Below are 27,284 nucleotides of genomic sequence, written 5' to 3'. Positions count from 1 at the left end.
TAAACTATTTAATAACATTGTTTCAGTTCCATAAAGTATTATAATATACAAGTTGGCCTAGTGGAAGTTCCCATTTCATGCATCCTAAAAAACATGGGTTTGATTTCCATCTTTATCAAATTTTGGAAAAGTGCAATTTAATTTTTACACACAGTGCCAACGTGGCATTTAAAACCATAATTAAATAATTAAAAAATATTTAAAAAGCCACGTGGATGCCACATAACCAGATTCAATATGCCCAGTCAGCCAAACAAGGGATAGGGGGTAGCGAAAATGGAATCTATGATTTATAAGGGGGAGATAAAAAAAATTAATAGGGGGGAAAACCGAATCTCGCCCTAATGGCAGGGGGGTGAATATGTATTAACCCTTCATTTTATTAACTTGGTAGTTTTTGCTTCTATTTTGTCAACTTGTTGGTTTTCTGCTTCAATTCGCTCTAGAAATTGATCTTCATAAGTTATACGAAGATGTATCTCAAGAATAAAACAAGACACAAATATGAGGCCCGACTCAAAAATAGCCTTGGTTGTATGCGTTTAGTGCGTCCGGAGATGTATCTTCATAACATGGAAGCATTATAGTATTTTTACAAGGTATCATAATAACGTATAAAGTACATTAAGAAATTCCCTAAAAACGTAGTCGTTGAGTGATGATTAATCTAACATACCATAACAAGTAATGAATCCAGGGTTCAAGTCTACTATTGTAAATTTTGCCATTTTTTATATAATTTATCTCGAGTACAATTTGTTGCGGTGAAAAGAGCAAAATAGAAGGAAGAAAATTATGGCGATGATAACCAATTGCAAGAGAGATTGGAGTTTTGTCAAAATCAATGGTTGACTAAATGAGCTCAACAAGTTCGTTGAGCTCAAGATTTTTCAATCCTCCTTCTCAAAGGCACAATCTTATCGCCTTCGAAATGAAGAGAGTGTCACACATTTCAGATTCATGGTATCACATAACATATTGTGAATCCTTTGGTTGCTTATTACCATAAATATGTTGAAGAATGTAGTAAGAAGAAGATCAAGTTATGATTATTAAATCTTTTAGTATTGGCAAGAATATTGCTAGTGGTATATGGTTAACGATAGCTTGGTGCATTTGGAGGCACCGTAACGACATTGTTTTTAACGGAGCTTCCCCTATTCTTTCCGACTTAGAATGGAATATAAAACTAAAGCTGTGGAAGTGGTTGAGCGTAGGCAATATTTCCTTACCCAAGTGTAACTTTTATGATTTTTGTAAAAATCCGGTGGGAAATCTTGGTTAAGTTTCAGTTGGTGGGAAATCTTCCTTTTTTGAGTTTTTCTCGATTTTTGTAAGCGTGTTCGAGTACCCCTAATACTCGTTTAGTAATGAATCTTGCTTATAAAAAAATAAATCTTTTAGTAAAAACAAAGTGAAGTGAAATTTAAAATATTGAAATGTAAAGAATTCTAAAAAAAAAATATTGAATTGTAAAAACTATTGAATGTAAAAGTATTGAAATAACTTAAAGGAATTAAAAAAAAAAGTTAAAATCTAAAATAGACAAAATGCAAATTGTTTCAAATGTTAAAAGTATATTAGCTATAGGAATTTAAATAAGTTGAATACTGTTTAATATTTTGAAAAAGGAGTGTTTGTTTTTTATTATGAGTATATTTTAGAAATTGAGTATCTAATACGTTGTCCTCAAATGAGAGCTATTATTTAAATATGGATTGAATAAAGTAATTGTTATTTTAGTGACAAACCATAATCGTGACAATTATTTTGTTCAACTATTTTTAGCAAACACAATTTAAAAATGATATTATTTTGCTTCTTATTATCACAAAATGTAGTAATGAATCACCTTCAAAATGAGAACGTTGTCTACTACTCGTCTTTGTAGAAGAACATGTGCTACATGTTAGCAAATGTCTTACTTTACTTTTGTCAGTTTATCTTTTTGTCAGACTTGTGATATTTCTAATTTCTCTATCCATTTCATTTTGTTTCGTAGACTCAAATTTTGTCAATTTATATATATATATTTTTTAAATAAAATATTGATTTTAACTTTTCTTGTCATTATTGACCTGAAATCTTATTAGATGAGTTAAAAACTAGGCTAATAATAAACAATCCAATTTTTTTATTTATATTTATCAACTAATTAATATTTAATTAAGTTGATTGATGTAATACCCAACAAATATACGTCTAAAATTATATTCGTAAAATATTAATAACTGATATTGCGTACATACAAAAGTTAGAAATAATGACATAAATTATATACATTTGAAATATATACAGTTTATGTCATTATTTCAGACTTTTATATGTACTCGAGATCAGTTATTAATATTTTACTAATATGATTCTAGACGCATATTGATAGGGTATTACAATTGATGACTTAAAACAGTCAAAACAACGTGTCTTTCTCATAAGTGACTTGTCATTCACTATATATCTCACATGTCATAAGTCTTGTCAAGGAACAAATGACTTGTCATTCACTACATGTCCTAAGTCTAATCAAGGTGTGTCTTTCAAAATGTGTGTTTAAATCGGTGTTTTAAAGCCCGAATCGAATGTTTAAACTAATTTGACTAAGATCTGATAGTATAAACAATTTGTTAGCTTAGTTACTCTAAACACAAGAGAAAGAGGTGAATTGTGCTGATTAAAAATCGAAACTAATTTATTAAAACTTTGTTATTTATAACAATTATTTTAATTTTGATTAACACACAATGATATGACAGTAAAAATAAAGAAAAAAAATGAAGATGAAGAGAGATGCACAACAGAATAACATAAATGTCGAAAATAAAAGAGAGAAGAGATAAAAAAGTGTACCAGAGATTTGTACAGGTTCGGTCTAACCACTTGGTCTACTCTTATAACAAAAAAATTCTCTTAAAAGTTTCACTAAGCACACTTGAACTTTTTACAGAATTTGCCTACAAACCTTCAACAACAAATAGATTGAGTTTTTACACTATCTAAGCACAGGAATAACAAACAAATCTTTTACACATGTTTATTGGGAAAAACCTCAAGTTTCATATTGGTTGGAGATAGAGTCTTGAAAGAATTTATATAGAGTTCACCGCTCACCTTACAAATGAGTTTTGTAAGGATGAGTTATGCCAAACTCTAATATGGTATCAGAGCCTATCAATCGGACCTTAGATCGTCCACCGTTTAAATCTACACACCAAGTTCAAAAGAGTGTTGGGCGTGATGAAGTGTATTGGAAAAAAATTCTAAGTCCCATATTAAATGGAGACAGAGCCTCGAAAGAGTTTATATAAAGTGACACCCCTAACCTTACAAGCCGGTTTGTAAGGATGAGTTAGGTCAACTCTAATCGTGTTTTGCTTAAGAACTTTAAAACAAAACTTTGACATAGGACAGACTCAAAATCTTACTACTAGATATTTTATAGAAGTTAAGCTCCAGAGGCTACAACCAAAATTGTATATAAGTTTAACTTGCAACCTTTACCAAATAATTTCACAAGAGAATCACAATCTCGGATATAACAAATAAAACACTACATAACACTACATTGATTACAACAAAACTGTTATAAGGACTTTTTGGTATTTTGGAACTTCAACAATATTTGTGAAAAGAAAATATGAAAATAAAGAGAGTAGAATAAGATGATAGTGTTCAGGTTGATGATAATTTATTGTATCAAAATACTTGTAACTTCAACAAAACTGCTATGTTTTTTATTCCACTTTTATCTAATATTATTTTTGTATATTAAATGGAAAGTTGTTATTCAAATATGATGAATTTTGTTGTTATTTGATAACGCATAAATGACTAAATACAAAGTTATGTTGTCATCAATACGTGAATGTATGACTCAATAAATTTTTGTAAAAAAAAAAACCGAACCAATCCAAACCACATTGGTTTGGTTTGGTTTCGTTCGATTTTATTTCTAAAAGTCAACTAAACCAAACAGAATCGCATACTTTTTCCTCTTTCGATTCCGATAATTTTTTATATAAAAACCGCCAAACTGCACCGCGAACAACTCTAGTCATGCTCATGCATCATCTTTCCGAATAGGGAAGTTGAGTTCCAAATATTTTTTTTAATTTTAATTAACCATTACCTTTATTTGAGACACAATTCTTATTTTCAAATGTCAAAATTTTTAATTTTATCACAGAGCACTATCAACACGATTTCTATTTTATTTTAATTAACAAATATATATATATAGCTTCCTTATGATTTTTACAATATGTATCTCAAAATCATATTACAACTTATTCATTATTACTTTGCACTTATCTTTAATGTTATGAGACACAATAAGTTAGATTCAAGCAATAAAACATGTATAAATATTAATTTGCCCTAGATAAAGTGACACTAGACACAATCAGTTAGATCTAGATAAAAAATATACATAAATTGACCATTTTAATGATGAAATATTTTAAATATAATATGTATTCTAATCTTTTCATTCTCATATTATTGAAGAACCGATTGATTCTTACTTTTAACATAATTTGTTATTTAGTATGTGTTAAGTTATCACTCATTTGCATTTGTCTTTAATGTTGAAAATTTGAATTAAATATTTTATGAAGTGTCACGGAACACAACCAAATAGATTCAAGCAGTTAAACATACGTAAATATAACTATAAATTTACATTATAATTTTACAATACTAAATAATTTTTACCCATGCGGACGCACGGGTATATATTAGTTTTAATAAAACATTTTATTTTAAAGGGGTGGCAAGTGGCAACTAGCTGTGGAGAATAAGGAATTAAATGTCCCATTTTAAATGGTAATGGCAATGGTTGAAAATAACGGCAGATGGAAGGCTAGTTTCACAAAATTGAGATCTATATAAGAACCCAACCACCACCTATTGAAACCCAACATCAAAGCAAACCAAAAACAACAACTCAAAAACGATGTCGTTGGTAACTGAAGAAATCAAGTCGAAATCAGAGGTATTCCATGGCGACCAAATCTGTCAACAAAAATCCAAAGAGCTTCTCAAAGAAATCGCTCTCCCCAACGGTCTATTACCACTGAAAGACATCACTGAAGTTGGTTACAACAGAGAAACAGGTTTTGTTTGGCTGAAACAGAAGAAAAGCACAACACACAAGTTTGAAAAGATTGGGAAAGTTACATCTTATGCTACTGAAGTTACTGCTCATGTTGAAAAAGGTAAGATTAAGAAACTGAGTGGTGTGAAAACCAAAGAGCTTTTCATTTGGATTTCACTTAGTGATATTTATGTTGATGATCCACCAACTGGGAAAATCACTTTTCAAACTCCTGCTGGACTTTCTAGAACCTTCCCAGTTTCTGCTTTTGAAGTTGAAGAGAAAGTAAGTGGTGTTAAAGAGGTTTAGTTTTAGATCTCTCTATTGATGCATGTGATGTGTTGCTGTTGAAATTTCAAAGCTTGCTTATTAGTGCTATTAAATGGTGTATTAAACATCATCTATTGTTAATTTCCAGTTGAAATTAAAATGAAATTAATTCTAAGTTATGTTATTATTTTGTTAATTAAAAAAAAAAGTTATGTGATTGTTTTGAAATATCCACCGACTGGATGACTTTATAGGGGAGAATTTGAATTCGAATCTAGTTCTTCTTAGATTCGGTTTGGATGATGCATGTTAACTTGTCCACTAAAATATTTAATTTGTGGTGTTTTATAAAATTATTGAATTGCTAGTTCATAAAGATAAAATTCTGAAAACAAACCATGCTACTTCTTTTTGTTATGCATTAATATTCTTGCATTCGTTGTTTCTAATACTAGAAAATAAAAAAATGTCAAAAACAAGTAGCATAAAATTATGTTGATTAAGGATCTTTAATAAATATTTAAATTTTTTCAATAATTATTTTAGTTATGAATCTTCTCGGTTAACTCAAACTATTTTTTAAGTAGAGTAATGAAAATTTTATGACAAGTTAACTTATAGGGTAATGTTAAGGAAACTCCTTCCTTTATAAAGTGGTTCTAGCTTCTTTCCCTTATGGCTTATAAAGTGGAACCATCCTTAAATGGTCCTATGGTAATTTGAAATAATACTCTTTCCTCTCATATAAAGGGTTATACTTGCAATTAGAGCTGCCAAAATGGGTTAGCCCATATGGGCAGGCTCATCAGGCCCGAAAAATCATAGGGCTTGGGCCTCAAAATTAGAGCCCATATTTTTCAGGGCCTTTTTAGCCCGGCTCTGAAAAGCCCGCTACCCATTAGGGTTAGCCCATATGGGCCGTGGGTAGTCCATTAGGCCCGCATAATCATAAATTAAAAAAAATATATTAAAATTTATATTATCTTACTCCAAAATAGTATATTGATTTTTCTCACTTCACTAAATTTTATCTCTATTTTATTCAATCTTTCTCTTTTAAATCTTATACATTAATATAATCAACATTTTTCATCGTATTATATTAGTTTTTCTCTTATAATAAATATTCAAGTATTATTTTATACAATTTAGACATATATTGTATTTAAAAACACATTATAATATTTATAAGAGATAATATAGTAATTAAAAATGTATTATGTTTAAAATAACATAATTTTTAATTTTATTTATAATAAATATTATGGAGTTTTTATTTTAATTTTTTTAAATAAAAAAGTCCATTTAGGGCCGGGTAGCCCGAATCCCATCTAGGGCCGGGCTCGGGTAGTAAATCACGAACCCATATTACACAGGGCCTTTTTGGCCCAACCCTAAAAAGTCCAGGGCCCGTCAGGGCCGGCCCGTTTAAGGCCGGGTAACCCATATTGACAGTTCTACAATGATAAATATGTTAATTTTAATAATGAAACTTATATGATTTACTAGAATATTTTTATTAATTATAGTTAATAGAATAATTAAATAAATTGAGAGGAAACAAAAAATTGTAAAGGAGACATTTTTTTATGAAATGTATCACAAAAAGTGGGTGGATCACATTTAAGGAGTCTAACGGTAACTTGTGATGCTTACTTACAATTTAGTTTCAACTTACTTTTTCCTCTGTCCCATCCCAACCATTTTTTTTACGGATGAGCCATAAAAACTTTCTTTTAAAGTTATTTGGGTTTCTTTGACACAAAGACACTGTTATTTCAAGATAAAAATAAATACAAAGAGAGAGGATCAATATGGATTTTAACCATCTAATAAAAAGGATAATAGAAGACACCCAGTTTGTTTTTATTGAATCATTCATAGCAGATACAAATACTTCATTCCACGTAATGGTTAAACCAAATGGAAGTCAATATTTGTTGATTCTTTTTTTTTTTTTAATAAATATGAGAAATAAAAAAAACCAATAACAAAAAAGGCCATTGTATTGAAAATGTTGAAGATGTCAGAGTACAACAGCTTGACACTATTTGGACCAAGCCCTTTGAGATTTATTTCAAATATCAATGAAATAGATGGCAATGATGCATTTTAAAAGAGAATATCTTAGCCACTTCTTAGTTTTTTCACTCATTATGCGAGTTGCCTAAAATATCCTTTATTTTTGTAGATATATTTTTGGAAGTATACTTTTTTTATTTAATGTTGTTTTGTTTCGTAGATACATTTACGAAGACATATGATGTTATATTTGCGCCAAACTATTCCTCTCCCCTATTCTTCAGTTTTCACAAACTCCTCAAACTCTCCAAACCTCCAAACCTCAAATATCAAACTTCATAAAACTTATTTTTTTCCTCTCGAGTTCGGCCGATAACGTCAACATCAACTATCATCACATTTCAACAACTTCCAAACTCAATTTAATCGGGTAAGTATTCGAATTTTCGAGTTATTTCAGAGTTTTTGTAATAGAGTTTGAATTCGATCTTTTGATGTAGAAATGATTGGGTAATTTTATAAATATAGTTTAGAGACAATGTAGGTAGTGTTTGATGTGTAAAACCGACGATCAAACCACCAAAATGAGGTTTTTACTTGATGTACTTATCGAATATCGCACATGTCCATGAGTACAACTGGGGAACGACTACACTGGCGTACACCTACCACAGATTCGAAGAGGGATGCCTGTGGAAGACAAGGACTGTGGCTAACAGCTCTACCATCCTAGTGGTAACAATCTTATATCCTTCTATATTTTCTCAAAGTTTATTATATATTTGTGATAGTATGTTTGATCACCGTATTTTTTTCAGGGTTGGATACTACAACACTTCCCTGGCATTATTGGCTGGGGAGAGGTGTCGGGTTACACTGAGTCCAGACCGCGTGCCAGAGCCTTCGCCCCCTCAGAGGGAACCATGTGCCGGATTCTTACAAGCGCTGTCTTGACCGCATGGCTGCTGAGGTCGTCCGATACGACTCTTACGTTGATCACCATGAGACAGTTCCATTTGATGGGACCGCGCTATATTCTAGATGGTTGGCTTCTAGTTCAACCATCATTGTTCGTTATCTTCCGGAGTGCATCATGCGGAAGTTCGGCTACCAGCAGACGATACATCGCCACCCTTCTGACTCTGTTCCGATCTGTCGGCAACTAGATACGGTCTTTGCATATTGGGAGCACCACATGGTTCCTGCTGAGGCTCAGGCGACCACATGAGAGAGGGATTGGAGTTGTGTCGACGGGTACATCACTTGGTACTAACAGAGTGTCACACTCATACATGATTCCCACCGCAACTAGATCACCGCCCAGAGCAGTCCATGAGGAGATCTTGCAGAATCATCTGGCTCAGATGGACAACACTGACGATGTTCTTCCTCAGTGTCGTGAGATAGCTGACATGGAGCGGGTAAGCATTGCCGGTGGTTTATTCCTTAAGGGGTCTGCTGGCATGAGTCTAGTGGAGGGTATCATTAGCAGTGTTTTAAAAACCGGACCGGTAATTAAACCGGTGAGGGTACTGGATCATTGGTTCATTGGTTGAACCACTGGGTCAGTGGTCGAACCACATGACTAAATCGGATTAAACCAGATAACTCAATTGAATAAACTCGTATGTATTGCACTACTATATATTTATTAAATCGGTCGAATCAGATGACTCAGTCTCTAAAAAATATCAAAACACCTGCAAAATTTCAAAATATCACAATTTCACATGTTTATTCTTTACATTTAAATTCTAAATATAATAATCAATCACAACAAAATAATACAAAATATAAATGTAAATAAATTTTAAACTAGGTCTAATTGCAAACAGAGGAAAAGTTGTTCCAAATAAGGTTGGAATAAAGTCTAATTATATTTTTATTTTATTTTAAAAAATCATGAAAACGACGTCGTTTTGTGCGAAAAATAACATGCATTTGAACCACCGTTTTTTTAAAACCGCCAGTTCACCAGTTTTTTTCCTGGTTTTGACCGGTTTTGGCCAGTTCTCACCGGTTCAATGGCATACCTGGTCCAGCAATCAGACCAGACCGATGACCGCTCCGGTTCCCGGTCCGGTTCAACCAGTTGGACTGTGAACCGAAGATGAACCCGATTGGGTCAACCTTTCAAAATCGATAGTGGGTCAAAATCGGAATAAAACTAGAAAAATCGAATTGAATCGTCCAAAGGTCAAAATCGGTAGTCTGATTCAAAAAAATGCATTAAATTGATCATTTGTTTGAAAAAATTTAATGTGTAAATTTCATAAGTTAACATACATTCTCCAATCACAAAAAAGAATTTTGTGTTTTTATCACAAACATACAAATTTATAAATTTTGTCACACCGTTATAGTTTTTCTTTCAACCACACTCCATCATATGTTTGTCGTAGTTCTACTCGGATTTGCTTTTTATTATTTAATTAAGTGGACTGTATTGTTTATGTTTTGTATTTTATCTTTTAATTTAGGTATTCTTAATTAAATATTTAAACTTTATTTTAATTATTATATTCTATTAATTTATTTTTGATTTGAATTAGTTTACTTATTTTATTGTAATTTTGTAATTTGTTCAAATCATTTTTAAATGAAGTTTACAATAAAGTGTACAATTATGTTAGGTTATTATATGTACAATCGATATTGTTGTATTAAATTTATAATTAATTTTTGAAATATTTATTTTATTAAGTTGTGAATATATATATATATATATATATATATATATATATATATATATATATATATATATATATATATATATATATCAAAATTAGTTTTATATTATTAAGTTATTTGGTAAACGGTTCAACTATAGGTTTAACCGATTAAACCTTAAACCAAAAGCTTTACTGATTCGATATTCGGTCCGATTTTTAACAATCATTTCAACAAACACTTGGCTTGCACTACAAATCAAACGGGAAGCATAGCTTTTGCATTTATCCATCCATAAACTTCTTCCAGAAGAGCGCAATCTTGTCCAACAAAATTCAACAGTTTTCTTGTTCTAATGTATAGCATATTCACATTTCAGGTAGCAATAAGAAAAAGTAACAACTCACCTTCATATTCATGATGCCTATTGCTGAAATTGCACATGCAATCAAGCACATGATTCTAAATACCTCTAAAAAATATTAAACATTTTATTTTAATTTAGAGAGTAGCCACTAACTATCGAAACTATGAAATTAAACGTCCCATTTGTATACGGTAATGTCAATTATTGAAATTAACGGCAGATGTAAGACTAGTTTCACAAAATGAGATCTATATAAGAACCCAACCACCACATATTGAAATCCCACAACAAAGCAAATAAAAAAAACAGAAACTCAAAACGATGTCGTTGGTAACCGAAGAAATCAGGTCGAAATCAGAGGTATTCCATGGAGACCAAATCTGTCAACAAATATGCAAAGACTTTCTTGTAGAATTTGCTCTCCCCAATGGCCTGTTACCATTGAAAGACATCATTGAAGTTGGTCGCCACAGAGAAACGGGTTTCGTTTGGGTGAAACAGAAGAAAAGCATAACACACAGATTTGAAAAGATTGGGAAAGTTACATCTTATGCTACTGAGTAAAATCACTTTCCAAACTGGTGATGTTTATATTGATGATCCGCCAACTGGTAAAATCACTTTCCAAACTCCTGCTGGACTTTCTCGAACCTTCCCAGTTTCTGCTTTTGAAGTTGATGAGAAACCAAGTGGTGTTAAAGAGGTTTAGTTTTGGATCTCTCTATTGGTTCATGTAATGTGTTGCTGTTGAAATTTCAATGAAACCTTAGTAGTGCCATTAAAGTGGTGTATTAATCATCCTCTATTGTTATTAGATGACATTATAGTGGAGAATTTGAATTCGAATCTAGTTCTTCTTAAGTTCGGTTCGGATGGTGCATGTTAAGTTGGCAACTTATCCACTATTATATTTAATTTGTAATGTTTTAATAAATATTTGAATTGTTGTGAAAATTATTTAATTAACAATCTTCTCATTAACTCAAACTATTTTTTTAGTTGAGTAATGAAAATTTTATGACAAGTTAACTTAGAGTTTAAATGTTAAGGTATACGTACGGATGTTAACTGATTCGGGTAAATTCGAACCAAATCAGAAATCGAACCAAATTATAATTTTGAGATTTGACATTTTTTCAACTCGGACAGGAACCAAACCGAATCAATGAAATCTAATAACAATTTGTTTGGACATCGAATTTTCAGTTTTTTACTCGCAAACCCAATCAGAACCAACCATAATTAATTATCAATGAAAATTACAATCAAAAGTTCAACTTCAAGAAGAAAAAAGTAAAATGTCGTTGTGAACAAGTTATCTATTTTAATTGATTATTTGAAAATTGTTAGTGTATTGTGGTAACTGAGAATAGAACTATGAATCACATTCATTATCATTATCATGCTAATTCAAGTAACTAATTGTATATTCAAAAAAAATTATGTTAAATATTTGTCTTGTTAGATATTTTTGAATCTATTAAGAAAAAATTGTTAGTCTAATATTTACAATTGACACTATTAATACTATATTTGAAAAATTAATTTTTATAAATAAGTTATTTTTTTCAAGTATATTTGTATTTTTTATCTATCTGATCAATTCAACCCAAACCAATATGTTGTTTCTCGGTTCGGTTCGATTTGGGCTTTATCCAAAAAAATTGCATATCCAATCCAAACCAATTCAAATAATTTTAATCGGTTTGGATATTGAATTCTCTCAAAATCGAATCAAGCCGGCTCACGAACACCCCTTATACAGAGAGAGACTTCGTTGCCTTAAAATACTGTTTTATTTTTGGATTTTTTTTATTTAAATTTCACGAGTTTTTATCGGATTTTTGGAGATATTAATGAGTTTTTATCGGATTTTTGGGGGTTTTATTAACTTTTAATGAATTTTTTTAATATTTTCGAATTTGAACTACCGAAGTTTTTTGATACACTATCGGATTTTTCAAAACTCTATTATCGAAATTTTCAAAAATCTATGAGTTTTTACAAGATTTTTAAAAAACTACGAGTTTTTTACAAGATTTTTAAAAAAACTACGAGTTTTTAACTGATTTTTCAAAAAATCTATAAGTTTTTATTGAATTTTTCAAATACATTATCGAATTTCTTAAAAATCTATGAATTTCTATGGATTTTTCAAAAGATTTGGTATTTTATCGAATTTTTCAAAAAAAATAGTATTTTATCGGATTTTTCGTAAAATGGTAGTGTTAATTTTAATTTTTTTTTCTATAAAAAATGAACTGGATTTTTCAACAAAATCAGAAAATTTTAAAATATCCCTTATTTATCAAATATTAAATTCATTTTTCTAAAAATCGATAAAAATACATACGAGACTTTTGAAAATACACTATTGAAGTTTTTTATTCATATCAAAATTTTCAATTATACTATCAGATTTTTCATTCGCTCTTTTTTAGTTAAATTTTAACAAGCATATTTTTGTTATTATTAAAATATGTGGGTGTAAGGTCAAGTTAGAGAGATGTCAACATAAAATCTCAAATATTAGAGGCACTCTTATCCAATTATAAAAATGGAAAAATTCCAGCATAAGAAAAAATTCCAATCAATAACTTAAACATTATAACTTAGAGAAGCCATACAAAATTTGTGAAAAATTACAGTTGGAATAAAGAATACTCTCTCAAGTCTCATATATAAGCAATTTTAAAAAAAAGTTCACCTTTAAAAAAAAAGTCTAAATTCATTAGTCTTATACTCTTTTTATTTTGAAAATCGTTAAAAACAAAAAAATGTAAAAAATAATTATATTTAGAATAATGATATTGAATATAATAATTATAAATAACTTCTCTTTATTTTTAAGACGATTTTTTTTTAATTTTTATATTTGAGTCCGGAAAGAGTATTTCTTATAAAAACCATCTTCACACTTACATTTTATAGACCAGATCAAATTTAAAACTATACAAACCAAATCATTGAACGAAATTTCGTTTCTGAGATTCCATACACAAAGAATTGCCGACCACACTACTCCTTTCTTCACTTCTTCATGTTCAAAATGGAACTGTCCTTAAATGGGTCCTATGGTAATTTGAAATGATAATAAATGATAACTGAGGTTTAATGAAAGATCACAAAAAGTGGGTAGATCACATTTAAGGAGTCTAACTGTAACTTGTGATGTTTACTTACAATTTAGTTTCAACTTACTTTTTGTCTGCCCCATCCCAACCATTTTTCTTACGGATGAGCCATAAAAACTTTCCTTTTAAGTGATAAGATATTTAGATTTCTTTGATGCAAAGGCATTGTTTTTTAAGGCAAAAATAAGTATAGAGAGAGAGCATATGGACTTTAAGTCTTTAACCCTCTAAAAAGCTAATAAAACCGATAATAGAATTTGTTCATTATTGAGTCATAACCGACACGAAGTGTAGAATTGGTTTTGAAGTAAGGAAAATGGCGAGCAGAATTGATTCTAAGTTATAAAAATTTGTACAATTGATCTAATTAAAATTGAATTAGATATAAAATAATCTATATTTGAATATATTTATATAAATTGATTTGAACAACAAATTTTAATATAAAAATTATATTTAAATTTAAAAGTTACAAATTACAACTTCAAGTAAAATTAATTATAGAAACAAAATCGATTATACTTTAATAACTTAAACACCTTAGAATCATTTCAGAATCAATTCTACATTTTAAAAATTATTTTTTACTATTTTAAAAATTAAATCAAACATACATAATAAAGACTTTATTCCGCTGGATGATTAAACCTAATAAAGTCAATTTTGTCTACAATTTCTTTTTTTAAATATGAGAAATAAAAAAAATACATCCATCGTGTCATAAATTACAACAATGCCATCTATTTCTAAAATGTTATTTTAGAGTTAGTTTCCAACCACATAAATCTCCAACCTTTTTCAAAGACAATTTCAATTCCCCCTCATTGCTCTAAATGATTCATCATGTAAAGCTAACCACAAAAATCTCCAACCTTTTTCAATGACAATTTCAATATCTCTCATTGCTCTAAGTGATTCAGCATGTAAAGCAAATTTGTTAACCAAATTCTCGGAAAAACAACCTTTTGAGTAACCATCACTTGATCTAGGAATGTTACCACATGAAACTGGACCATAGGACCTTGACGTGACACCATGTGTTACATTTAGTCCAACATGTGAGAAGAGGTTTCAAAAACACTTCTTTTATGAAATCCCGATAGGTGTTCGAACTCATTTGGTTCAATTTGGTTCAATTCACTAGGGATTCCATTATTTATAATAACGTACTCTAATTCTGAAAAAGATAGCTCATTGATTTTTGGATTGAGACAGATCCTAGCAAAATCTCTTAAGAATTTTTTTCTTGAAAATTAATTTAAACTTGGATAACCGATTATGAATCGTTTTTCACTTCATAATCGATTATGAAATGTGTTTTATCGAGTAATCGATTATGGCTATTGCATAATCAATTATGGTGCATGTCAGAGAAAATGTTTCATTAAATTCTTTTGAATAATTGAATATGGGCACATATCATAATTGATTACGTATCAGATGCGTAGGCAAGATGATTTCAAATAATTCATTAAACAAATCTCCGTCTTTCAATGGTGAAGAATATCCTTACTTGAAAGAGAAAAGTACATATTTATTGAAGGGATGTAATGACATCCTGTCACATTATATTTTTAGTAGTTAATTTCTCTATTTTTCTAAGTATTTTTAATTTTAATGCATTTCTTTTCATTTTGTATGTTTTAATAAAGATTCTAAAAATTTATAAAAAATATTATACAAGTGACTTCAAACACAAGATGTGTGAGGGGTGAATTGTATGTGTTTGAAAAATAGTGTCCAAATAAAAAATATTTGATAAAATCAGAGTTCAGATCAAATTTGTAAAACAAACAAGGAATAAGTAGTAGAATAAGGAAAATCAAAGTAGAAAGAAAGAAATATAGCGGAAGTAAATAAATAACTAAAATGTAAAGAGATAAGGCAAGATAAAGATGCACTAGGGATTTTATAGAGGTTAGGCCTAACCACTTAGTCCACTTCTCTCCCCAAAAATTTATTCTTGAGAGTTTTTAGTAGGATGTTAGCTTTTTACAGGTTTTTCACACAAACCTCCTTGCAAATATACTGGAGTTTTACAATGGCCATCCTCCAAACTAAATAGGAGTTTTAACCACAGATACCTCCCAACCAAACACGTGATTTTAACATCAGGACTATCTCAAATCAAACGAGAGCTTTTAACATCGAGTTAAGCTCACGAAATCAAACACATGATTTTAACAAGTTGATCTTGGGAGCCAAACATATGTTTTACAATGTTCACCTCAACAACCAAACAAGATCTTTCAATTGGTTTAGCTCAACCAAAAACAACCTTCTCACAAGAGAAATATTACAACAATGAACCACACCAGAACTTAGACACATCATCGGTAAAAATTCACTCTTAAAGCACTAAGGCAAAAATGAAGATATATATATATATATATATATATATATATATATATATATATATATATAGAGAGAGAGAGAGAGAGAGAGAGAGAGAGAGAGAGAGAGAGAGAGATGATAATGAGAAAAAATATTCAAAATACATTTTCTAGTTTGCATGAAATGAGAAATGAGCCATTTATTTATAGTGCAAAGCGTGGCTCAAAAATAGAAACAGTTCATGGGATTTTTAATGCGCATAATCAATTTTGCGTACCACATAGTTGATTATGAAATTTAAATATGGAATGTTTTTAAATGGCATCAGAATCAGAGAGGGTTTTTGATCATTCAAAAGCGTGTGTATGATTTTCCTAACTAATTCAAGAGATAATCTTATACCTCTACAGACATCGATCACTCAACACAGACAAGGCAAGCTTTCACATATCTTGTCTTTCATAACTCTGAAGATCCAAGATCTCTTTCTTGATACACCAAAGATTTTATCATTTGAGACTTGATTTCTTCTATCTTATGAGGCTTAATAAGGCTTCTTGGAAAATGCCATCATTAGAGAGATTGCTTGACTGAGATCACTAGGGATTCCATCAAACGCCAATTGACATTAGGTGTTGTCTTCTAGAGATAAGCTTTGACATCTTGATCTCCAAGTACCACAACTTGATTTTTACATAAGATGAATACTTCATCTCATAATGTTGTCATCATCAAAACCAAATAGCTGAATAGATTGTTGCAGTCATTATACTTACAAGCACATAGATCCACAGAAAATACCAAAACAACTTGAAATCATCCTAACTAGACAAATTTCCTGGTATTTTACTGTGAAAGTTACGATGATAAATTAATGGGAGGACTAGCACACGAAGAATAGAAAGAAAACAAAGAGAAATTGCATAAAGCAACAAACAGCGACGCACCCGTACATCATAGTGACATTATTCAACTACAAATGGCCAAATATACAGTTTAAAAATAACTATTATGCGATTGAAACATTCTTCCAGAGAATAAACAAATTTCCAAAACTGAGCAATCAAACAAAAGTGGGGTGGTTCGGTCTAAGCGCATCACAATTTAATGTTTTTAGAATTTTTTTCTATAAATTGTAAAATGTGTTTAGTCATTAAATTGTAATATTTAGAGAAAAAAACATATTTGATACCCATGATCAAGAGAAATGATAACTACGATTAAGAAATTATCTATAGTCTTTGTATATTTCAATTCTTGCTTTTTTACTTGTAATGACCATGAATTCCTTAAAGATGAGTGTTTAGTACTCTTAGATTAGGCTCCCCTTGGATGATTTTTTTTCTTACAATATGAAACAATATATTTTTTCATCATTTTCTCTGTCATGAACCTCAATTTGATAGATTATATGATATTATTTAAGTTTAACTCTTTCTCTTATCTGTGGAATTGAGAATTGATTTAGATGAAAATTGAGACCTAATCAGAGATTTGCACATCCTATTATTATTATTATTATTGTAGGTGTGTTATTATTGCTAGGAATAATCCATAAATAATATAGGCCATTAGTCTAATTTAACGTGTTATAAAACCTTCATGAATTAAAATTGTACTCCCTCTAGATCTCCAAGGGGCCGCTTTAGACAAAGAGGGTTACTTTGCAATCAATTTTTTATGTAATCATGTTTTATAAAATACTTTTCCTATTTGTTGTAACTATATTCCCCTAGGATCTCAAGGGGAGGGGGGCTGCTTTAGACAAAATGGGTTTGTGATCAGTTCAATGGGTAATAGTATTTTGTTAAGGTCATAATTTAAATAGATTCATTTTAGATTTAGTCACGAGTTTCTCACAAATGGTAGATGATACGAATGGGTAACTTAATTAATTTTGTTATCATATTCATTAACTATTACTCAAGCTCATTATTTTAATAATGAGTCAAAATCCAATCAATAACGCTTTGTGCATCCCCTTGTTAGGATTAAAACTTTAGCATTTTAATCGAAAGTAAAATCATCTTATCCTTGTACTAAGTTCACACAATCTTCGTGGATACGATAATTTACTCACCACATTAGAGTTTTTGTTGGTTCAACTATTGCATCTTAGAGAATGACAACGACGATGACAACGATGACGACGACAACAACAACAATAATGACAATGACAACAAAGACAACAACAACAACAATAATAACAATGACAACAACGACAATGACAGCGACAATGACAACGACAACAATAACGACAATAACAACGATAACAATGATGCATATATTATTCCTACAAATTAATTATTCATACATATATAGGATGAATTGCAAAAGAATATATTTTATAACTCAAATATAAAAATAAGAAAGCCACATTATTCATTAATACTCTTTTGAAAAATTACTTAAATTTAAATGAAAATAATAATTATAAGAAAGCACGTAGGGATCATTCTTATCTGATTATTAGGCTCTCTAATTAATATATACAAGTAAGCGGATCCAAAATAATAATAGACTTTAAAATTTTGGAATTTCAAAATATATTTACATTTTATGAATAAGAGTCCAACTGGCACATTTATCTACAAATGGTTAATCTTGAGGAAGAAGAGATATAATTAAATATATAATGTTGTCATTGTCGTTGTCGTTCTCTAAGATGCAATATTTCTCTAAGGGGGAGATTATTTTTAGAGACCTCTAGGGCCTAGGTGTTTTTTGGAAAGGGTCATCACCGACTCAATTAATAGTGGACCGTTGAATCCTTATTTTCAAAGGAAATGTAGGTCAATTAAGGACCCTGACTTCTCTCTACCCAAAAAATGCTTTATCCCACGTTTCTCACGACTAAACATTAAGAAAGCTCAGGGAGACATTCCACAATTGCCTCTTTTTGGACTGTCTAAAGCCCACGCACTAGGCGGATCCTTTATGATTATAACATTACATTGGCGGAGTTATAATGTTTAACTAACTTTTAGTAAGAGAATAACTAACTTCATGGTCACAACATGTATAAATGTAAATCTTTGGTCATTTAAAATGGAATGAACACATATTATCAGAGAAAGAATATTTTACTCAATCTCTATATCTCTTTCTTTATGTATAAATGTAAAGCTTGAGCAATTTAAAATGGAATAAACACATATTATTAAAGAAAGAATATCTTGCTCGATCTCTATCTCTCATTGTTTTAAAAATCAGACCGAATCGGGAATCAGAGGGGTCACCGGTCTAGTTTGATTGTTGGACCGGATATGCTATTGAACTGGTGAGAATCGGCCAAAACCGGACAAAATTGGAAAAAAAACCAATGAACCGGTGGTTTTAGAAAACCAACAGTTCAAAGGCATGCTCTTTTTTCCGTACAAAACGACGCCGTTTTCATGATTTCTTTAATTAAAAATAAAAATAATATATAATTAGACTTTATTCAAACCTTATTTGGAACAACTTTTCCCCTGTTTGCAATTATACCTGATTTAAAATTTATTTAAATGTATTTTTTGTATTATTTTATTGTGAGTGATTATTATATTTAGAATTTGAATGTAAAGAATAAACATATGAAATTATGATAATTTAAAATTTTGTTGGTGTTTTGATATTTTTTAGAGACTGAGTCATCCGGTTTGACCGATTTAATAAATATATAGTATTGCAATAGAGATTGATTTATTCAACCGAGTTATCCAGTTTAATCTAATTTAGTCATGCGGTTCGACCAGTGACTTAGTAGTTCAATCAATGAACCAGTGACCGAATACCCTCACCGATTTGATGACTAGTCCAATTTTTAAAACACTGCTTTCTCTATTATGCATTTATTCAATACTAAGTATAAAATGTTAGAGTTGTTAAAAAATGATAGATTTTAAATGAAACTTTGATACATATTTTACAATAAGATAGAGTTTTAAAGAGGTGTTAATGGTTTTTGTTATTTATTCTCATGGAAACATAAAAAAATAGTGACAAAATAAAAGTGACAGTTGTTTGAAATAAAGATTGTGAAAGAATGAAATCATATAGAAAGCTTCTCAATAAAAAGACATGACAAATAAGAACTTTATATATGTAGATAAGCTAAATTGACATTATATATTATTTTTGATTAATTAATATATAATGTTCAACATTAAGAGAAAAAAACTAAAAAAATTAAGAAAAAAAAACTAAAACCTTAAGAAAAAAATATCAAATTAAATTCTCAATAAAAGCTAAAGAAAGATATAGATAAATAAAATTTCTTCATTTGTACTATATACAAGACCCTCTTGTCAAAACACAATATTATGAAAATAAAATTACAATTAATTTATCAATAGTGTATATTCCTTTTATAATTATACTTCAATTATTAAAAAAATTAAAGTGTGTGTTTGTTTCCACGGTGGGAACAGTGAAAAAACGTGATTCTAGCAAAAGTTATAATTTGGAGCGTTAAAAAATCACGGTAGATTTGCCTTGGGACGCGAAATTGAATGGAAAACGTGGATCCAAACATATGCTTAATTTTCTTATTCTAGTGAGACATTTTTGTGTAAAATTAGTTAGGTCATGCTAACGAGTGCCCTAGAGGCACTAGTTAAGCATTCCAAATTAAGAAAATATTCTAGATTCAATGCATTGAATACACCTAATTTTCTTTAAAAAAAATTTAATTATTTATATTTTCAATTCATTTAATACATATATTTTGGGCAAAAACATTTTTTTATTTTATTAAATAATATTTAACTTACCTTTTTAATCTCTTAACTAGTCCCATTGGGGCACTCGTTAGCATTATCCAATTAGTTAATACATTTTTGAAATTTGAAAAAGTGTATCGTAAAAGTAGAAAACCGTTATACACATATAAAATTGAAAATTTATTTAATGCCTTTAAATTATTATTATTTTGATAACTATGCCCTTCAATTTACTTTAAAGGGAGAGTACTTTAATACATATTGACAATTTAATGTTCAAAATAATTATTGACATTTTTCTATAATACATTAAACAATTTAATTATTATGTAATTTCACATATTTATCTTTTAGGATAAACATGTTAATATATATTTCACAAAGTAACAATTAATATTTTATCAAATTAAAAAATAATAAATAAAAATTATTATTTTTTATAAAGTGACAAGTAAAAAATAGAGATTATTTTCATCTAATAAAAACTTTTTAACATATTCAATCATATCGTGTTAAGTAAATATTTGTAAATAAATTTTTAAAATCAAATTGAAATTGACATTATATATTAATTTTGATTAGTTAAATATATAAAAAAAATTATACTACCAATATATAAAAGTAAGATTTTCTAAAAAGAAGTTACATACATATTATAAAAAAAAAAATAAATAAGTAAAAAAAAATACTTTGGATTATGTAAGAACTTATTAAACTTTATACTTTTCTTAATATAAAAAGATTTTTTTTTCTTGTTAAATGCAACAATACCAGAAAACACAAAGAAACATTTCAATAAATAAAATTAAATATCATTAATACTATTTTTACAAATAAATAAATCATTAATATTTTAGATATACTGTCTGTTTAATAAGACATTTTTAAAGTACTATATAAGAACCCAACACAAGCTAATGAAACCACACAACAGAAGAAAACAAAACAATGTCGTTGGTAACAGAAGAAATCAAGTCGAAGTCAGAGGTATACCATGGAGACGAACTAGGGCGAGTGAAATCCAAAGAGCTTCTTGCTGAAATCTGTCTCCCCAATGGTTTGTTACCATTGAAAGACATCATTGAAGTTGGTTACAACAGAGAAACAGGTTTTGTTTGGTTGAAACAGAAGAATAGCATAACACACAAGTTTGAAAAGATTGGAAAACCTGTTATTTATGCCACTGAGGTTACTGCTTGTGTTGAAAAAGGTAAGATTAAGAAACTGACTGGTGTGAAAACAAAAGAGCTTATGATTTGGGTTACACTATGTGATATTTATGTTGATGATCCACCAACTGGGAAAATCACTTTCAAAACGCCTTCTGGACTTTCTAGAAGTTTTCCTGTTTCTGCTTTTGAAATTGAAGATACTGTCAAAGAGGTTTAGTGTAGTTTAGTTTCATGTGGTTGGGTTCATTGGTAGAAAATTTCAATTAATAAGTTACGTTACTTTTAATTTGGACACTTGCAATGCATTGTAGCAGTGTTGTTGAAGTTGAGTAATAAACATCGTCTTTTGTTATCCTTCCAATAAAAAATGGAATGTAATAAAATTTAGGGCTAATATCTATTTGTCTCTTGTCATATAAACGAGGTTTAAAAAACCTTCCTATAATAAAAATAATTTTAATTTACCTCTATCATATTAAAATGTCATGTAATTGCCCTTGTCAAATTACTGATTTTTGAAAAATCCCCCAACCAAAATTAGTATTTTTGAAAAATCCCGATCATTTTATGATTAAATTTCTCTAGGATCCGTCCCTTATATGATAGGGGGCAAAATAGATATTAACTTTAAAATTAATTATCATAGTTATTTAAATTAATTATTGTTAATATTATCATATTTATAAAATGAGAGATGATTATAACAAATATCTACCAATGAATTAATAAAAAATTATTTATTAAAATATTAATGTGGATATTAATTTCTCTCTCTTGATTAATAGATATTTGTTCCTCTCATCCCTCATTTATAAAATGCTCTTACTATATAGATTGAAAATAATGAATGGTCATGTGGAGTAAGTTATATATATATATATATATATATATATATATATATATATATATATATATATATATATATATATATATATATATATATATATATATATATATATATATAGGGGACGACTCAAGTGAGAACACTTGGTTATTATGAGAAATGAGAACAATGAATCACGACCATTAAATTTTGATTTTGTTGATTTTAATGGACTGGATTGGTTTATCTTTCTATGTTGATTTAAAATAAATACTAAGGATCATAGAAAGAGAAACCAATCTAGTCCATTAAAATCAACAAAATCAAAATTTAATGGTCGTGATTCATTGTTCTCATTTCTCATAATAACCAAGTGTTCTCACTTGAGTCGTCCCCTATATATATATATATATATATTGTTATAAAATTAACCAAAACAATATAGAGATGAATGAGAGATGAATGAGAGAAAAAGTAATATTGTATTATCATCTTCTTCCAAGTTACCTTAACATTGCAACATGATCCATCCACATCTATTTACTATTATTCATAACACTCCCCCTTGGATGTTCATTAAGGATATGCCTCGTGAAAACCCAGTGGGAAAAATTCTAGTGAAGGAAAAAGAGTACAATATCCTTTGAATGTGAATTGCCTCGTTAAAAACCTTACCAGGAAAACCCAGTGGAACAAAACCATGGTGAAGGGAAAAAGAGTGCAAAACATATGTATTTCTCCCCCTCTTGCAAACATTTATATGTGTGACGATATTTTTTGTAGTCGTTGCTTAAAATGTCTTCTTCGAAGTGACTTCATGTAGTGCTAATAGTTATGCAGGATTTGATGAAGTTGTTGCCATGAGTTGTTTCATAGATCTCCATGAAATGGTTGTACCATCACATGTAAACAAATAACCTGTTTCTGATATACTATTGTGAGAATCTGACAAGTAACCAACATCTCTAAGATAACGAAGTATATGTTTGACTCAATTCAAATGTCTTCATGTAGGCGAATAATTGTATCTTGGTAATAGATTGACCACAAACGATATATCGAGACGTGTATAATTAGCAAGGTACATTAGTACTCCAATTGCACTGAGATATGGTACTTCAGGACCAAGCAATTTTCATCCTTTCTCGAGGCCTAAAAAGATCTTTCTCCATATCTAATGATCTAACATTTTCATCTAAAGATCTTTGTCCATATAGAATCATTTCAACATTTTTCTATATAGCCTTCTTGATGTACAAATATTCTTTTGTCCACATGCTCCATTTGCAAACCTAGACATATTTTATCTTTTCTAGGTCCTTCATCTCAAACTTTTTATTTAAGCAGTTTATAGCTTTTGGAAGCTCTTCAGGAGTTCCAATAATACTTATGTCATCCACATAGACAACTATTATTGCAAATACTTTTCCATATCATTTCATGAAAATACAAGTACAACTTGAGTTATTTGTATATTCATCATTTAGTAAATATTCACTGAGGCGATTATACCACATGCATCAAGATTCTTTCAGCCCATAGAGAGACTTGTTCAATTTGATGTAGCAGTTTTCTTGAAATCCACAATTACATGCCTCAAGTATTATGAACCCTACAGGAAGTTTCATGTAAATGTCACTATTAAGTGAACCATATAAATAAGATGTCATTACATCCATCATGTTCAAATTAAGCCCTTCATGTGTTTCGAGACTAATTAATTATCAAAAATCAATTGAATCCACTACAGATGAATATGTTTTATCAAAATCAATCTTAGGTCTTTGTGAAAATCATTGAGCAATAAACCAAACTTTATATCATTTTTATTTTTATTTTTCACAAAAACTCATTTATATCCAATTAGTTTCACACCATGAGGTGTTCGGACTACAGGTCCAAAAGTGAGTCACTTGTAAAGTGAGTTTAATTCTTATTCAATTGAATATATTTATTTTGGCCAATTCTCACTTAGTCTCTAATCTTTAATAGACTTTGACTCATGATCCTCGTTATCATTGATCACTTTTAGCGGTATATTGTATACAAAGACACTGTCAATATTGACTTTATTTAGTTATCTCAATTTCGGTTCCATTCCATTTCATCCATGACATAATTTATCGATATCTCTTTATTTCATATTTCAAGTACTTGATTTGTTCTTCTGGAACTGAAAATTAAATTAGATCAAAGTGCTCTTGTACGAGGATCAAGACAACAATTTATTTTAACTTGTTCATTTGAACTTCTTGTTCATGATTTCAGCTGTTCATTTCCCTCCCCCTAATATTGGGAAAATTAATTTATCAAGTGATAATCAGCCTACTGGGCTGCAATCAAATATTTGATTATTTTCTCAAATTATATCCTTAAAATTGAGAGTCATATTAATTATATTTTCCAATATTCTTTCATGACTCATCTTAATGTATTATATTGGAGCAATTGGAATATACACAACACATCCAAATGTTCACTAAAATGAGAAATATTAGAATAAATTAGGGAGGACTAAGATATAGTATCTTGTTGGCTTAATGCGAATAAATATCTTAATATCATAGTTTGGGTGTTTCAAATATATAATTTAGAATTGATGATCTCATAAGTATCAACCATATAATTAACTTTAGATGTCTAAAGAATGGATCTTCGGGTCCATTTTCTTTTTATGAACATATATTACATGATATTCAATATCAATTTTAATAATATATGTGATCCTTATACAGGAGTTTCTATAAAAAAAATCCAAAAAACAAGATCTTAGTCTAATTAGTTGAGAAAATAATTTCACAAACTTCTGGTTGTGAGTAGAGACATATGCATGATATTTTAGTCGATGCAACAATTAATATCATAGAAACGCAATTTCTCAAATTTTTATTTTCCTTTAGAAACATACAAAAATTGACTGGATTGAAGAAACTTCTGGTTCTTCAATACAAATTATTCGCATCATATTATATCCGAGATAACCCAACCGGTTTTACCAATGACACATTTAAGTGTAATTTGTAAACTACTGGTTTACAATGACATGTGCTTCAATTGTACTAATATAAGTGTAGTAAAAGCCCGAGGGAAAAACCGATAGCTTTTCTATAATATATTTTATGTCCAAATTCATTTGTGTAATACAAAGATATTCGATACCTTCAATATAATTCATGTGAATTATCTATGACGAAAATATTTGGCAAGACATAAAGAGAACACACAAAAAGAAAATACAAAGGATTAAAGTTCATTTGAATCTCGACTCTATCAAAATATGAGATTACTTTCGTGTGTCTTTAAGATGGACTAACAAATGTCATCCATGCACTATACTTGTAAAAAGAAAAGAATAGTATAATTAAGATTTATATGAGAAATCTAAACACTATTATAACAACTTTAAAATATGTAGCAACTTTAGACTATTGATATATTCTTTAATAGATTGCAATGTCTTAATTCTCCTGTTAAAATATCAATATATAGAAATAATATGAATAAAGAAATTGTATCAGCAAGACTTTGTTTGATATGAGATATTACAATTGAGTACATAAATTAAACACCGATCATCCTAATTTTGGAGCATCAAGAACTATATCTAATTTGTGTAATGATTGACAATATATTCAAAACCAATATGATAGTATCCCATGATTAATAATTTTAATCATACACACGCACATGAACATATTATCATATAATTATCAAAATTATACAAAACCAAATCATCAAAATTATATCATCATATAATTATGTTGTTTTACTATCCTTCAGGGATGTTTGATACGATCTTCAGTAACTATATAAATAATTTGTTATAAATAATGATCGAAAATATATAACCATCCTGCCGGGATGCGTTAAAATTATTTGTGTTATTCTTCTGGAATGACAATCTTTTTATGAGCATATTACAAATTATAAATTTTTAGATCGATACAACAACAAAAATTTATGAAATCCTTCAGGGATATTTTAATATTACTCTTGCAATATTTTTGGGATGCGTGAAGATCATCCTCAAAATCATCCTTCTGGGATACTTCAATATTATTGATTCAATCATTTTAGAATTCAATAATATTATTGAAGCAATCATTTTGTTAATTTTTAACATAATTGATACAATCCTTCTAGGATTCAATAATATTATAGATGCGGCCTTTTAAAGGTGATTGAACGTTGAATTCTTCTGGAATTCACCAATTACTATAAACACAATAATCGATTAAACTCAATCTTTGAACAATAATTTGGAGATAGTTTAATATTAATCTTTCGTTCTACAAATATCACATCACTAACTATTTCCATAAACAACGATCAAGAAAAATTATTCTTTGTGCAATCCTTTAGGGATATGTTATTAGTATAGATGCAATCCTTCTGGGATTCATTAATATCAGGATGAAATTCTTCTAATATTATAGATACAATATTTTAAGATGTGAGAAATCCTTATTTTAAAACTTTAACTCTTCGGGAATTATATATGACAAATGATCTTCGTAGTGATAAAAAGTTTTTTTTTTTTGGTGTAGTTCTTCAGGAACTCAATCACAATCACCAGTTTTTTTTTTATAATTCTTCAGGAATTATATATCAAACTCAATATTATCCTTCTAGGATATTTGATATGTTCTTCAAGAACTATATAACAAATTTAATATTATCTTTAATGGATATTTGTT

The 27,284-nt window shown here is 29.2% G+C and overlaps 2 protein-coding genes and 1 pseudogene across 2 annotated transcripts; all 3 read left to right on the top strand.

Annotated features, from left to right (window-relative positions):
- Positions 1-4,900: 4,900 nt before the first annotated feature.
- Positions 4,901-5,546, top strand: LOC131612780 (uncharacterized). Its single transcript, XM_058884526.1, has one exon. It carries the CDS (start codon positions 4,952-4,954, stop codon positions 5,399-5,401), a length of 450 nt encoding a protein of 149 aa, XP_058740509.1. The 5' UTR covers positions 4,901-4,951; the 3' UTR covers positions 5,402-5,546.
- Positions 5,547-10,661: 5,115 nt separating this feature from the next.
- LOC131612779 (uncharacterized) lies at positions 10,662-11,375 on the top strand (annotated as a pseudogene).
- A 10,158-nt stretch (positions 11,376-21,533) lies between these two features.
- On the top strand, positions 21,534-22,182 carry LOC131612778 (uncharacterized). Its single transcript, XM_058884525.1, has one exon. It carries the CDS (start codon positions 21,541-21,543, stop codon positions 21,979-21,981), a length of 441 nt encoding a protein of 146 aa, XP_058740508.1. The 5' UTR covers positions 21,534-21,540; the 3' UTR covers positions 21,982-22,182.
- Positions 22,183-27,284: the final 5,102 nt, after the last annotated feature.

The sequence above is a fragment of the Vicia villosa genome, linkage group LG6 (genome assembly GCF_029867415.1).
Source record: "Vicia villosa cultivar HV-30 ecotype Madison, WI linkage group LG6, Vvil1.0, whole genome shotgun sequence".
NCBI classification, from domain to species: domain Eukaryota; kingdom Viridiplantae; phylum Streptophyta; class Magnoliopsida; order Fabales; family Fabaceae; genus Vicia; species Vicia villosa.
This window is presented reverse-complemented; position numbering and strand designations above follow the sequence as displayed.